This window comes from Dryobates pubescens, chromosome Z (genome assembly GCF_014839835.1).
Source record: "Dryobates pubescens isolate bDryPub1 chromosome Z, bDryPub1.pri, whole genome shotgun sequence".
Taxonomy (NCBI): Eukaryota; Metazoa; Chordata; class Aves; order Piciformes; family Picidae; genus Dryobates; species Dryobates pubescens.
Genome location: NC_071657.1, coordinates 105,505,591 through 105,522,126, shown reverse-complemented (window position 1 = coordinate 105,522,126; position 16,536 = coordinate 105,505,591). Strand labels below are relative to the sequence as shown.

General features: G+C 39.9%; 1 protein-coding gene across 3 annotated transcripts in view; it reads left to right on the top strand.

Moving 5' to 3' along the window:
* The window catches only part of GRAMD4 (GRAM domain containing 4), a 78,695-nt gene that overhangs the window by 39,207 nt on the left and 22,952 nt on the right, over nucleotides 1-16,536 (top strand). For all 3 annotated transcript variants that reach the window (XM_054178152.1, XM_054178153.1, XM_054178154.1), the window contains exons 4-7: nucleotides 5,338-5,458; nucleotides 12,449-12,510; nucleotides 14,671-14,803; nucleotides 15,245-15,270. In XM_054178152.1, the coding sequence (XP_054034127.1) occupies nucleotides 5,338-5,458; nucleotides 12,449-12,510; nucleotides 14,671-14,803; nucleotides 15,245-15,270 (342 nt within the window). The remainder of the gene's footprint in view (nucleotides 1-5,337; nucleotides 5,459-12,448; nucleotides 12,511-14,670; nucleotides 14,804-15,244; nucleotides 15,271-16,536) is intronic.

Sequence of the window (16,536 nt, the reverse complement as noted above, 5' to 3'; positions counted from 1 at the left end):
TGCTTTTGCTGTAGAGAATTTCAGTGTAGCACAGATTGCTAGAGCTCGTTGAGGTGGATCAGAGCTTGTAGATAGCTCTGTTCCATCTAGGTAGCTAATGCTTTCACTGGCATCTTCAGCTGTGCCCTTAGAGGAAACTGTAATCACAATATATTTTGTATAGTTTTAGTGTCATGCTCCCTGTGATGCTGTAACATTGGCTGCCATTCCACACCCTAGCATCATGAAACATGCCTGGCAGAGGAAGTCCCTGTGCTGCAAGCAGATAGTACTGGCACAAGTCCCTCTTAGAATCATAGAATCAATAAGGTTGGAAAAGACCTCAGAGATCATCAAAGGGTTGTTGGGAGATTTGCCATAATTAACATAGACGTGGAGGGGTTATTTTTGTCTTGTTAAGTACTGGTGTTTCCCCATGTAAATATGACAGGGTGCATATACCCTTTTTGGCATTTCTAGTTTTTAACTTCATCTTCTTGGATTTAACACTGAACTTATTTGGTAGCTAGAAACATAGTCTCTACCTGTGTTCTGAGGGGTGGTGGTGTTGTTGTTTGTTTGGGCTTTTTTTAATTTTATTTTTATTTTTGTTGTCACTTCATCCCTGGAGAGGATTTTGCAGGGTACCTGTAGGCCTACAAAGGAATGCTGTTATGTAAAACAGCTACTAAGAGATTCTTTAATCCACCTCCAATCCCCGCATTAAGGGAAACATCCGCTTTACTGCACATGCAGTGAGGAATTAGAAATCCAACCTGCTGCCATGCCTTCCCAGCTTGATGGGTCAGCCTTCATTTCTAAATGCTACTCAGATGCTGTTCTTGCCCAGACTAAATACATTTCTTACAAGCTTGTGTATTCTGGGGAGCAAACTAAAATGCTTTCATTTGCCCTAGTGGCTGATGACATATGATTCAATGAAATACCTGGTAACTTGTCTTCTGACAATTACCTGGTATCAAGAAACACTTTGAATTGTTAAGCTTTTGAACTTAAATGATCAAGTCCTTAGAGTGCAGGTTTGACAGTTGTGTTACACCTAATAGAGGGTAGAATGTATAGAAAACCTGAAATGGATAAAGTTGGTCTTGGTAACTTGTGAGATGATGCTGGTTTTTCCTATAGGGTCAACTCTCCTAGGGTTAATAGTGCAGTAATCCATAAGTTAATGTAACACTATTTTTGCCTTTTCTCATGTTTTTCTCTTATTGTAAAAGTGCAGTGTTATCCAGATATAGTCTTGCTTTTGAACACAAATTGAATTTATTAGAAATATTTTAAAGTACTTGTTCAGAGTCACATCTGCTGTAATGGCTTGAAAAGGTTGCCCAGCCTGCAGGTATGTAGAGATTGTCACTGTGCTTTGATAGGATTCTGTAACATACAAGGATACTGAAGATTCTTTTCTCAATTTCTCTACTTACTTACTGGTTTGCACTAATACTACAAAATTCACCACTAGTAACTATCAATATATGAAAACAAAACAAAAGCACAAGTGTGTGTGTGTGTGTGTATAAATAAAGCTATTAAAAATTATTGGCAATAATCAATAGTATGGCAGCAGCCAAGGAGGTTTATACTATTACAGGTTGCTACAAACTTACCAGTAGTGAAGCAGACTTATCAATAATATAGCAGCCGAAGTAGTTACAATAGATTATATATGCGCATGTGTGTGTATACATACATGTATACAGAGTGACATGTGTGTTCACAATAATATCAGTATCGGGTTTGTTAAACAGATCTCAGAAGGTGCCAAATCATCCCCCAGGGTGGACTCGGCCATCCCAGAAGTGGGAGGATAAGCCTTCCCCTCTCCAGCAAGGGTCCAAGGTATCTTAGAAAGTTTCTGTAGAGAGTTCAGCTTACTTGGGAAGGGAAAAGAATGTGCAGCGCAGGAAGCTCTCTCTGGGAGAAGCTTCATTTTAAATAAAGATTTAAGTCATCTTTGTTATCTTGGAGAAACAAGGAGGTGTAGGACTCCACTACTTCAGCATCTAATTGATGATGGTTTTTTTCTGGTTTTCATCCAGAATAGCCAGTAGATGTTGATGTTTTCTGTTTTGTCAGGCCATTTTTTTTTCTCCCCCCAGACCATTTTCCTATTCTTGCAGATAGAACAGACAGTGGCAGTTCTTACATGCTTAGGAAGTTTTTCCCTTTCCCCCACCTTTTCAGATGATAAGTTGCTGTTACAGTTTCTTAATTATGTGCATATCCATGGTCCCTCAGGATGTCTCCAGTTTCTAGGTACATGGCTGTGCACTGCAGAGAGGCCAGCTGCACTTCTCAAGGATACTACTGTTTCCCAGGCCTAGTTCCCAGGCTAGGTAGCATTTTCTTTGTCAGTATTTCAAGAGATATTTTCAGCTGTTAGGACTCTTCCTCTTCTAACGAGGTCAGCTCAGTGACTGCTTACATCACTTACATGTCCAGCTAAGACATGCCCTGAGCCTCTTGTAATATTTTAAAGCTTCTTGCCCAGAAGGAGACAGGGAGCTGTGGCTGATGTGCCTAGAAGGGAAATTATGGGAGCTGATTAATCTTGGAGCTGAGTCTTGACATGTTATGTTTTACTCTTTTGCATGTGTATGTGGAAGTGGGGTGATATTTGAATTTTCACTGTCTGAAGATGAAATCCGAGGGGCACTCTATTCTCATCATGGGGGTGGGAGGGATACTCATCTGTGAAGCTGGGTAGATGGAGACAGTGTTGAAATGCTCCTCTGAGTTCTTCTCAAAGTTCCATGACCTTTGCTCTTTGTAGTCAACTTCAGTTGTTTTACAGGAGGAACTCTCAGGGGTAGAGAAGTGTTCTTTATAAGTTCATTTCAGCTTGGCCAAATTTTAGATTATTTCAAGGGACAGAGCAAGGAAGAACTTACTTTTTCTATTTACCTTTTTTTCCCCTTCTTTTTGAGTTTTCTGTGGTTTAGTAGGCTTTACAGCATTTAGTTAACCAAATACGGAGGTTTTGCAATGCCAGACCACACTTCTGCCAAAGGAGCAACAAATGCTGCTTTAAAGGGTTGAAGGGGCCAGAGTGGGGTGGATTTGAATTGCAGTAATGTATATGAAAGTTAGGAAATGCCATGAAATGTGAAACTGTAAAAATCCTTGATGAGATTCTGCATTTTGTTTTATTTGGTAGGAGTTCTGCTTCATTTCTTGTGTACCCTTTAACTCTGCATGTCTGCATAAAGAAGTTCTGCATCTCTGATGCTGCTTGTCCTCATACTGATCAAGTTTCTGGGGGTTTTGTTTTGGTTTTAATAGAACATGATGTAGTACAATCAGAACAACTGGAATTAAGGAAGCTGGAATATCTGAGTAGGCTTTCAAGGGCATTGAGGTTAATTTACATAACTTGTGGTTTGCTTATGTATACACAATACATAGTCACTTCCTTGTTTTTTAAACAAAAAGGGCTTAATGAAGAATTTTTTCCCTTTAATGGTCTGGAGAACTTTTTGTGGTGTCTTCATGGTACTGCACAAGCTGCAGTGCATTTGGAGTACAACAGATGTTTCCCCTCAGCTGCGTGCTGCTTTTGTTCTGGAACAAGGTGAACCCTTGAAGGTAGATAAACCAATTACAAATGTAGTTTTCTTTTTGTATTTAAAATTCTTTGTGGATATGTAATTAGCAACAGGTCCATATACAGACATATACATATGTCCGTATCTTTCCATTTATTTACAGGAGAGACAATGCCTGCTGCAACAGTGAAAGTTCTCTACCCTACCCTCGGGGAATAAATTTTAGTTCTAGTTGCTGGAGGATAACTTTCTGTGCTCCAACTCCTTTTTCCAGTGTCACTAACAAAGCATCAGTGGGGATACGGCAGAACTCCTTTCTGTTTGGTGAAATTCACTCTGTAGCCTCATGGTGCAATCTGTCATACTGTCCTCTTGACTAGTGTCTTTTTCCCATCTCTTCTAGTTCTGTGCTCTAAACCTTTCTGTGCTGCAGGATTACATATGATCTACCACCACCTAACTTTCACAGCAGATAAAATGATTTGAGGTATTGCCCCGTACACAGGGGAGAGAATTTGTCAGTTCTTCTGAGCGTTTGTTCTGGGGCTACAAACCTTCTCAAAACACATGATTGGAGTCAGAGAAGCTCAGATACCAAAATCATCTGATTATCAAAGATTTACATGGCTGTATGTAAAAAGGAACAGAAGAGGCTGGAGCATAATAGATGAATCCTGTAAAACAACATAAAAATCTTAACTCCTGTGTCTGCATTCATAGTAGAATTACTATTCTTGAAATACACTTGCTTTACCACTATGTATTGTTGATATTGAGCTTAAAACCAGTGGAGGAGACAATGTAGAGGAATTTTTTGTTTATTTGTTTGAAAGAAAAAGATTCAGTCTTCAGTTTGTCTCTTGTATACTTGTCTGGGAAAATTGATCAGTGATAAGAGACCCTGGTCATAAATAAGAATACTGCTGGGGGGGTTGGGGGAAGTCTAGCCACAAAAAAGCCATGTGTATGGATGATATTGATTTCTCATTTTAAGTTATGAGAATGCATATATTTTGTTGTAAAAGTATATATGTATGTGAATGTGTGTGTGTGTATAAATTATTAGGACACACTAACCTCAGAAATGGGAAAGTTCCTAGTCTTACAACACAAAACTAAGAGATACTCAGTTCTGTAATGGGGCCATCTGATTTGTGTAAAGAAACAGAGGTGCCTGAAATCACGGGATAGGGGTTATGTGGCATTGTATAATTCTGTGTGAATGTATGTTTATTTTGCTTTTCTACCCATTGATATGGGGGGGAAAAACCCGAACAAACCAAAAAAACCCCAAAGCAAAACTAACAACAGCAACCATGAACCACCATAACAGTTTGGGGTGGTTTTGTTTTTGGTTTGTGTGTGTGGGTGTTTATTTGGTTGTTTTTTTGTTTTGTTTTGGGGTCCATTTCTTGTCACCACTGGATTTAGCTATAGACAGCCTTTCCTGAAGATTATTTCTTTGGAGAATATAACTTTTTATTTAGATAAAGGTAGCTTGGGCCAGGATCTTATTTTTAATACATTGTATCTTGATGAGAGCTTTAAAGTTGTTTTCCTCCTTACTTTAAGAATTATAACTAAATATTTTGTACATGGTAGAGCTGTGTCCTTTATGTGAACTCTTTCTAGCCTTTGATTACTTCTTTTGTTTTGTTTTTTTTTTCTGGTGAATATATTTAGTATAGCACAGATAAAAACCACACTACCTAATCTGTTATAGTTAGGTTTTAATTTTCTTGCAGAAATATTTCAGAGTAACTGTATCTTTTTCTTTTCCCTTAATTAACAGAGGAGGAGCTCAGGAAGCTGAGAGAAGAAACAAATGCTGAAACATTAAAGCAGGAGCTAGAAAAGGAGCGACAGAGGAGATTAGAACTAGAACAAAAAGTCAATGAAGTACTTAAAGCAAGGTAAGAGACCTTCACTATAAAGCTGAAAGCCATTTGAGATCTTCATCTGGCTCTGAGGAGCTCTGGTGAAAGCATTCATTTCCAGCCTAGATTCTCTTAAAATAAATTAGTAGCTCACAGAGAGAGGAGCTGTCTATATTTTCCTGAAAAAGTACGCCTTGTACACCCACTTACACTTGAATTACTTGACTGCACATACTGCCCTAGCCACAGACACGTCCTGATGCTTGGGTATTCTTCACTTCACCTTTTCTGATACTCTTCCTCTGAGATCTCACTTGGAATTATCAGCATGCAGTATGTGTTACTGAGTGCCAGAACCTTTGCCGTAACATTGCTTATGCTTTGCCTTTTAAAAATCTGTGTCATCCCCACACAGCACAACCCTTGTTACTCTTATTGTAGAAGCAGCAAGGATAACCCAGTACCACAGCACAACCCTAAATGTGAGTGACTGGAGTTTGAGCCTTCTTTGGCTTCAATGACAAATGGAAACATGCCTCCTTATACCCCTCAGTCCTTTCAGCCTTGAGGGCACTCACCTTTGTGATTCAAAGCATCACATTTGATGGTGTGGCTTCTAAACCTGCCCAGCTGCATGGGCTTTAGATCTTGGCAGCAGCTTGGTGACCTCATTGATTTAGACCAGTTGCATACATAGTTGCCTATGTTAACTTTCTCAGTAGAAGCTAAGATGGCTTGTCTAAGTAGTAGGATCACTTTCAGCTACTGTCATCAGGAGACAGTGCAGGCTGAGCTGGTAATTGAATGCAATGAGCACTGCCAGTTACTGAGAAGTAACAAACAGGCAAAACATTTTGCTTTGGTAGGAGGTTTCCCAAAGCCATACAAACTTTTCCCAGCCTGCTGCTTCCTTTTGTACTCATTCCAAGTGTAAAAATGCTTTTATTGTCAAGCTGTCAGGAAAAATATGGGACTAGTGGAGTTCTGTGGCCTGTTCACCTCCTACTCCTATAGAATCATAGGGTCATATAGTTTGGAAAGGACCTTTAAGATCACCAAGTCCAACCATAAATGTTAAACTGCCAAGTCCACCACTAAACTGTGTGCTTACGTGCCACATCTATAAATCTTTTAAATACCTCCAGGGATAGTGACTCATCTACTTCCCTGGGCAGACTGGTCCAATGCTTAACAACCCTTTTGGAGAAGAAATTTTTTCTTAATATCCAATCTAAACCTCCCCTGGTGCAGCTTGAGGTCATTTCCTCTTCTCCTATTACTTTTAACTTGGGAGAAGAGACTGACTTCCACTCCGCTACAGCTTCTTTTCAGATAGCTGTAGAGAGCAATAAGGTCTCCTCTGAGTTTCCTTTTCTCTGACTGAGGAACCCTTGTTCCCTCATCTGCTCTTCATAAGCATCCACAAACACCCTAGGAGTATCAGAAGGTTTGTTGCTGCCTTCTCAGTATATGTTTTCAGACCTGTTATCCGTGAATATATTTAACTGCCTCTTGAAAGTGCTGGAGCTATCTACCACTGGAAGTTATAGAGGCAATACATTACAAAAGACCTAAAGAAGCAATCTATTTTCTTCCCTTTTTAACAGATTTCTTAGTAATTTCAAGGGATGCCTCATGGTTACAGAATTCTGAGATTTAGTGAATAACTGCTCAGCATTCAGTTAACTTACTGCCATTGACCAGTCTTTTCCTCTCTTCTGAAAAAATCCACCTTTTCCAGTGCAACCTCAAGAATACTCCATCCCTTTCATCAGTTCAGTTGCTGTTCTGTAACTGTTTTGTCTGAAGACAAAGAGGTTGAATTCATGCAGTATTCAGTATGGGTTTACCAAGGCTTTAGAGAAGATAAATTAGGCCTTCCCTCTTATCCTCAGTTCCCAGTACAGTGGGATTTTTTTAGCTACTGTTTCTCACTGATGGTTTTCCAAAGTTACTGGCTCCATGCAAAATCAGTCTGTGCAGTTTTGACCTAATGTGCCAAGCTTCATGCACACTTAGCAGAGACTCTGCGAGTTTGTTGTGGAGGAGTCTGGTTCCCAAGTCATCCCTGTGGCCATGCACTGGGAAGGTGATCTGGCCTTTCTGGGGACAGGCAGATACACACAATGTGAAAACAAAATAAAATAAGACTGAAAAATTCACAGTTTCTACCCAGAAGAGTAAAAATAAGGCTGTCTATTTTTTCCACTTAGCACTTGCACTCCATTGTGTGAAAGTTGTCTTCACTGCTTTTTGTCTTTTTGCACTTAAAAGTATTTAAAAATGTAATTAGGACTACAGGCAAAGTGTTGGCTGACACAGTCGAATACATAATAAGGCAAATTTACACCCGATGGAAACTTAATTTCATTAAGCAAAGTAAGAGCAGAAAGTTGTCTCTGCTTATGTCAACAAAACCAAATTCGGTCTGCCTTCTCAAGTAAATTTTCATACAATCCTTAAATAGATATGCATATAAACATGTTTGCATGTACTTTTTACTTACAGAAGTGAGCTACTAATGGAAACCCATGCTGGGGTGTAAGAAGGAAGAAATTATTTTAGTAGTTGCAATCTTCAAAGTTATTTGCAGTAGATCAGTACATGTAGCTATATAAATACATGCTTTGAAGTGTTCAGCAAGGAGAAAACTTTGAGCTAATAACCTAGTGCTTTTTTTCATTCTGAATAATGTGGGCTTCTTTCACTGAGTGCCTTCATAGAGGAGTGCAGGAAGCATTTTTAGGGATTTTGTTTGTATGTATGAGTATTCAGAAGCATGGCGGTCTCAGCTGAAGTTTTCCATAGACCCACTTTAGGACATCCCAACATTTGGTGTGACAATTGAAGCTTATGAAGTTTTGCTAGTGGAACAATGCATAAGTAATTTGGAATAGTCTGTGAGAGCAATGCTTTTTCAGTCTAAATTGTGGGGTGTTGCTGTTTAATTTTACAAATTGTGAGCTAGCTCCATCACACAGAAAAAACCAAAAAAAACCCACAAAACCAAGTTTTGCAACGCCACCTGCCAACAAGCTCTTGCTCAAGCAGACCTTTATACTAGTATCATTGTGATGTCTTTTTTAAAAGGAGCAAGTAGGCAATGCTTCTGCATAAGCCACTATTCCTTCTGTGCTGCTTATCCTGGCCTCTTGTTAAATGATGTTGTCTTCCACATGTGATGTTGAGAGCATGGCTGACTTTGTCCATTGAGAAGACGCCTCAGCTTGAGGTTGCTCTGGAAGCAATCTCAGTTGTTGATGTGGTCTTCATTTGCATACACCTCAACTTGCAACTGTATTCAAGGCCTAATATGCACAAACCAGAGTATTTATTAAAGGTAAATGGCTTTCAGTCCCTTAACTTTTGTCATACTTGTGGCTAAAAAATGCTTTGGTGCTATTCTGTTGGGCAGCATTGAGTATACCAGTGTATGCTGATTATGAACCACTCTGACATTCATGCTTCTCGACTGCAGTATCCTTTTTAAAAAAAGGACATTTGTCTTCTTCATTTGGCTGTTTTAATCTGTGCTTTTAAATGCTTTAGTTGCATAAACATGACCTAGCCTCAGGTAGGAGGGCTGTTGATGTTACCAATTACATCTCTTTTATGGGTTGGAAGCATGGTCCCAGAGGAATCAGTGCAGCTTGTTTTCTTCAGTGCAGGCCACGATTAGGAAGCCTTCCTAACCTGAAACACTGTCTTTTGCTGCATTGTTGTGGGGACCATTTATGTTTTCCAGCCTTTTAACTGATCTCTGGCATGAAGAGTGTTTCAGAGACTGCAAGAAAGGTAGTTTCTCCCCTCTGTCTGTGGTCTTGACATGACCTGGTTTTGAGATGGAGTTTCCCAGTGGGTGTGCAAGCCTAAACAATGAATTCTGAGCTTCCTGGCCCATATCTCTCTGAAGTGGCTAATTATAACCTGATTCACAGGTGCAGTAATGAGCTGTCATTAACCTGATGATTCGTAAAGGTCAGGTTCTTCATGGGGAAGGAGTAACAGGCAGATGGCAAGTAAGACTTAGCCAAAAAAGAAAACAAGAATACCAAACCATCACCTGATGGAGCCCAGTGAGGTGCTATCCACAACTGCTTCTTGATGAGATTCTTGTTTTGGTTTTGGTTTTTTTCCCCTCAAGAATCATGGGGAGTAATGACGCTTTGCTCTTTCTGAAAATATATCCCAGCATGTGAAAGGAAGACCCAGCCTGAAGGCTCTCAAGGCTGGCAGTGGTGGGATGCCATCTCGGCTTTGTCACTGGAGTCATTCAGGTGTAATACCCCTGAAGTGCTTTTACATGACTGGAATAGGCTGAGTAATTGGCTTTTGTCTGTGTGAACCTGTTTGTGAATGACTATCTCCTTTCCACTTAAATGTGTCTTCAGCTTCGGTGGAAGGTGGTTGCAGTAACAGAATGCAGGTGAAAATGTTCACCTATATGGTGTAACAAGCTTGATAAACAAGACATTGCTATAGAATCATTTGTGCAAGTTTAACTACATTAATTTCTGTCTGTCTTTAGCGAGACAGAGCTGGAAGTGGAGGAGATGCAAGTGTGTTGGGGAAATAATAAGCAGAGGAGATTTTGGATGAGGAACTCATGGTTTGTATAGAAACTGGGGGAAAGGCACAGAAACAAAAGTTAAACCTTAACTAGGAAAAACAAACTGAGGAAACTTTGGACAGCTTTTGAAATGAGTTGATGCAAATAGAGAAGCCATTGTGAAAAAGTCCTGTAAGGGTGTGAATAAAAATGGCTTTGAAAGCAGAAACTGTCAAATTTAGCTCCTCCACACTGATAGATGTCCAGTTATAATTTATAAATCAGTAAATTATTTCTAAATGTTCCTTTCAAAAATGAACAAGGATGTGAAAAGCTCATTAAATATGGGGAGTGCTTAGGAAGGAAGAGGTAATTAGTTCTGTAGTTTCTCAATCATTATTCATTGATGCATGCTGATGTTGAGACAGAACACATTAGTGTGTTCTTTCTGTAGCCTTTTCTGTGTGCAGGCAGTAACAGCGAGATCTTTCCGTAATGTACTTTAGAGGGTTGTCAGGAGAGAGAAGTACATATCTGTCCTTATTCTTGCAGTCAGCACAGTACAGTGCCATCCCTCTTCTCACTCCCCATTTACTGACATCTTACTTGGTTGCCTTCCTGAGGGGCAAAAGATGAAGGGAATGTTTGAAAGCACCTGTATTGTCTGATAAACGAGTGATAAAGAAATTGCATAACCAACATGTTTTTGTTTCAAGCAGTAATTTTTGCAATCATACAAATCCCTGTCAAGTGAAGCTTCCTGCAGCTGGTGTTATGTTGTCAAACTGCTGCTTCAAAAAAATTCTGTAGGATATTTACATGAGTAACTGACAACTTTTGGACTGAAGCATGAAGTGTTCTCAAGACAAGTTGGCAGTTGGAGGCTGTGGATAGGGCAAATGTAATTTAAAGCCTTGCATGTATGCAGAATGACAAAAGCATTTGTCTTTTCCAAGATCTGCTCACTTGTAATGGATGAGAATATTATTCTTGATTCATTTTGAAAGATGAGACCAATGATGCCTGCTACTTGCCATCCATTTTTAGAATATTTTTGGGTTTCAGACCATTATTTCAGTTTTGCAAATTTTGAAAAAGGTATTTTTTAATATTGGTTGCTATTGCTGCATTTGAAGAGCTTAAAACTTAACATCTGAAATAATTTTACCACCTGTTCCTCTCATTCTGAAGATGAGCGGTGTTTGACTCCAGCAACAATGGCAAGGTTCATGCATTAAACTGTGGGTTTGTTCCAGTACTGTGGTTATTATCTTGTGGTATGGAATCTCTTTTTATTTGCCGCTGAAGGAAAAGTTTGGGCTCCTGAAGGGTTTTCCTGACAGGCATTGCAGTGTATGGACAACTCAAATGCCTAAGTCATGCAATAAATTGGAGCAGTGGCTGACACACCTGAAGGCTATGTCAGTGAGACCTTGACAGGCTGGAGAGTTGGATGGGGAGAAATTTAATGGCATACAACAAGGACAAATGTAGAGTCCTGTATCTGGGAAAAAACAACCTCCTGTGCCAGTATAGGTTGGGGGCTGATCTGTTGGACAGCAGCTCTGGGGGAAAGGACCTGGGAGTCCTGGTGGACAACAGGATGACCATGAGCCAGCATGAGTCCTTGTGGCCAAGAAAGCCAGTGGCATCCTAGGGTGTATTACAAGAGATGTGGCTAATAGTACTCTGCCCTGGTGAGGCCACATCTGGAACATTCTGTCCAGTTCTGGGCCCCTCAGCTCAAGAAGGACAGGGAACTGCTTGAGGGACTCCAGTGCAGAGCCACAAAGATGATTTAGGGAATGGAACATCTCCTTCATGAGGAAAGGCTGAAGGAGCTGCATCTCTTCAGCTTGGAGGATACTGAGGGGTGACCTCATTAATGTTCATAAATCCAGGAAGGGCAGGTGGGAGGATGGAGCCAGGATCTTCTCAGTGATGTCCAATAATAGGACAAAAGGCAACAGGTACAAGATGGAGCATAGGAGGTTCCACGTAAACATAAGGAAAAACCTTCTCACTGTGTGACAAAGCACTGAACAGGCTGCCCAGGATGGTGGTGGAGTCTCCTTCACTTGGAGAAGTTCAAAACCCACCTGGGTGTGTTCCTGTGTGACCTGCTCTAGGTGGCCCTGCTCTGGCACAGGGATTGGACTTGATCTTTTGAGGTCCCTTCCAACCCTTAACGTTCTCTGAATCTGTGCGATTCTGTGAAATTTTATACTAAATTATGTAGTAGCTGTAAGACGAAGTTGAGCTGTCAGTGACAGGAAATGACTAAGGCACATCTCTCCTTCCAGTGAATGGAGTTTCTCTGACTTGGTTGGTATTTCGAATTTTGTCATAGTTTGGTTTTTTATTGTCCAGTTACATTACCTCAGCTATGGATACCATGGAGGTTGTGGTGGTCCCTTTACCTAAAAGGGAAAAAATTCTTGATCTGTAGCATTTCACATTGTTTATTTTATTTGTAGGACGGAAGAGGTGAGTGCAGCTCAGCAACCTGCAAAGCCACAGGCGCAAGCCAATGGAACAGGTAATCTTGGTCAGATCTCTGCTAACACTTTGATTCAGCTGGATTTCCTTCACCCCTTTCTTTTGATCCTTAGAACACCAAACCTTACCCATAAACTTGCTGGATCCTTAAGCAGGTTTCTGAAGAAGCTGAATATAAAAGATAATTTGAAAAGTTTCTTATCTCTCTAAACAGGTTTCTGCATTTATTTTTGTAGCTGACTTTGCATGTGCAAGCAAGGAATTACGTACTGTAAAGCATTTAAGAATGTAATGAAACCTATTGCCTAACAACTTCATTCTTGCATGCCTTTCTGATCCTTGTCTTGCAAGAAAAAAGGTGTAATATATAATTATAGAATCGTAGAATTGTCAGGGTTGGAAGGGACCACAAGGGTCATCCTAGTTCCAGCCCCCTGCCATGAGCAGAGACACCTTGCACTAGACCAAGTTGCTCAGAGCCATATCCAGCCTGGCCTTAAAAAATTCCAGGGATGGGGTTTCTATCACCTCCCTGGGCAACCTGTTCCAGTGTCTCACCACCCTCAACTCTGTTTTGTTCTCAACTGAAAAATCTCTTATAAGCCATTAACCCTATTCCTTTTCTAAAACAAAGTATATTCTGGAGAAGGAATAAGCTTAAGCATAACTCATTTTTTGGACATCTACACCATCATCTATGTTTCTCAAGCTACTGCTTACAGTGAATTCAGCAATGTTGTAGTTTCTGAAAAAACTAAGGCAAGAGGCAGATTCTCAATCTTTCAGTACACTTAAGATTTCTTCTCTTGGGACTTAGACTTTTAAATGTGCAGACTAAATTTGAAGTCATTACTCCTATGTTGTCAGTACTTTCTACCTGCCCTTTTTTTCAGTCTTAGATACTCAATGTCTTTTTTTTTTCTTGTTGTTGTTTGTTTCTTGTCACTTTGTGAAGTACTTGGGTGTGAGAAACTATTTCATGAATATGTTTTCCAACAGAAGTGTTGTCAGCTGTAAACTGTCACTTTGTTTTTCTGGATGCCACTGTCCTTCATTAATAAATAGTTTGACTCTATTTTCTGGGCACTGGTTGATTTTTGTCACATGCTTAAAATTACAGTTTTGGCTGTTGTAGTTAACTGGTTAATCTTTCATGCCTCTATTTAATCATCTTGGTTTTACAGAGTTCTGTATGAAATTTGGTCCTAGAATAGTTGTGACCAGTGTCCTCTTTGAGACATTGCTGTATTGACCTTCCTTTCCAAAGAGTGGTCCATCTGTTCCTTCTAGGCAGTGATTTTGTGAGCTGTGAGTAAAGCAGAAAGTGATTGTAAGAAGAACTGGTCTCACTTGTGTTACATTAAGGATTTTAGCCTTATATTATTTCCATATACTCCATTTTGTATTCCATTTTATATTCTTTCCATATATATATATATTTCCATATATATATGCTTATATTTTTCCTCTGAAACTGATGTATAGAAAATGTGCATTATTTCATCACTTTGCTATACATGAGACTTCTCAGGCAGTAGTATGACTATATATTCCATCTATAGAAGGTGGCATATACAGCATAATTTCTGTAGCCTGGCTTTAGGAAAAAAGAAAGAGCATGTTTTATGCATGTGTGTGTATATATACAGAATCACACATATACAATTATTCCAGCCTATAAATTGTTCAAAAGTGGTAGTAAAAGTTCTCTTACAGAATTTTGCTTACGTTTCCACCTCCCTTTGCTGTCAAATTCAGGTGGCTGAAGGTGGTTGCCCTGCTCTCCGCTCAGGAGCGTTCTGCTTTACCTTTGCTGTTCCAGAGCTGACCCTTCAGCACAGTAGGAGCACTGAGATTTATACAGCAATCTTGTTTGCAAGAACCTCCTGAACAGAAAATGCTTTTACAGTGTTTACTGAAAATTCTTACTTGTTAGGATGTTGAAATAAACTCTCTATTTCTGCTAATAAGATGCTTCCATGTTCCATATTTAGAGCAAAGCAGGAATCGCCCTCAGTTTAGTGCAGTCAGGGTTTCTGTGCAGTGGCAGAACTGAATTTCTGTGAGGAGTGCTGGCAAACGACAGGAAAGCTGTGTGAAGTCCGCTTCCCAATGAAGCGTGGTGTGTTGGAATAGGGGCAGGCTTTGGATGAAGATGTCTTTTAATATTATCTTGATACATAGTGCTTCTTTTTTGTAGATAAGCGTAGTCACACAGTCAGTTCGAGAGTCCAGAAATGGTTTTTTGACAAATTTGGGGAGTATGTTGAAGACTTCAGATTTCAGCCAGAAGAGAGTACAGTGGAAACAGAAGAACCACTTAGTGCAAGAAGGTACATGTCTAGCATGATTGTGAGAAACTGTTGGCTTCAAGTTGCTTTTTTTTTATTTGTATTGTTTTTAATATTTTCTGTTATATTTCACAACTCTTTACGTGTTATGCAAACTCATGCTCAAAACAGGTAATTAAACTAAAGGACAGAGCCATCTCAAGCTGTTTGTGAGGGCCAGACATGACATTTCTAATTTATATGCTGTCTGATGTAGAACAAGAGTGGTAGTACGTACTAGGTTCTGTCATAGGACTCTCAAAAACTGTGGTCTGATGCCAGGTAGGCTGTATTAGTTACTGGAAACATATTTCATAACAGGCAAGAATGAAGCTTTATGCACAAACATCTGATTTATAACTGAGCACTATTTCAGGGATCGAATATATGCAGCTGTGCACTGCTTACCTATGTAACGAGTTGCTTTCATGTATTATTTTTCAGATTAACTGAAAATATGAGAAGATTAAGTAAGTACTTTGAAATATTTTATTTTCTAGAACTAAACTTAATTCTTAGTAATTGGGAGGATTGCTGTGTTTTAAAATACAGTGGTTTGAAATACTTCTGTCGATTCATAAGCGGTGGCAAAAGTAACAGTGTTTGTATGCTGATACCTCAGCTCTTTGTAGCTTGCTTGCTAAGTCTATTAGCATTCAAAGGAGAAGTTATTGGATGGTGCATACCCCGAGTGTGTCTTGCATTTCTGTCTCTTGGGTAGCTAATAAGTTATTTTGGGAGGTGGAAGATGCAAGATGACAGGTTAAACAAATTAGGTAAGTTCTCCAAAAGTTCTGTGCAGGAAAGAGTTGCTGCCAGGCAAAGAAACCCCACCCAAACCAGAAGTCTGATTTGTGCTCCAAATTCTTAAATTACTGTAGAGGGAAAGGTGAAGTTGAAACAAGGGTCTGTAATCTCTGTGTAAGGTCAATTTGTTCTCCTTATTCTAATACTGGTATTCATTCTAGTTTCATTTGGGAGAATACTTGTGATCTGTTCTCCGTGGTGGAAGTGCATAGTTTTTAAAAAAGGCATTAAATTCAAGCTTTGAGTGGTTCTTAATTTCCACTAGGTAAGCCACAAAATCTTGATCTCTGTTTGTCCAAGGGTGCCTGATTACTGCTTGGAGCTCTCAAGAGCCTTGTCACCAGCAGATTCCAAATACTGACCTTCCCAGCAGGTTCAGTGTAGCTTAATGGAACAGAGCAGATGGAAGAAGTGCTTCTGTCTGTGATCTCCTCCAGTGCCTTGCGTGTTCTCTTCCACTCACTTCATCTGCTTTGGCTGTGTTGCTGATGCTCAAGTAAATCTAGTTCTGGTTGTTTAATTACTTTGCATAGGAAGTGTGTTGAGAATAGCTGAATTTCAAGCCAAACAAACTAGGACAGCAAGATGCAAGCTGTCTTAAGGAAAGCCTTCCAAAATTGTGACATGTAATGAAAATGAGGGTGAATGCTTCGGGAGCTTGCTGGGCCCCAGCAGAGGAAGCAAAGGTGCTCTCATGTTTTCTTGTGTCCCCTAGCTAGTTTGACCAAGTGGAATAGCTTAGAAGAGTAGGGTATAGATAAGTGATTTTTGGGGAGCTGAAGATCATCTCCTCCTGCTGTCACTGGCTGGCTGTGTGCATCTGCTCATGGGCATGGTGCTTCTTCCAGCACAGATTAGTATCCCATGCAGTTACTGTGAGACCAAAGGTCTGCAAAGGCAAGAGACAAATTTCTTCAGGCAGCAAGGTT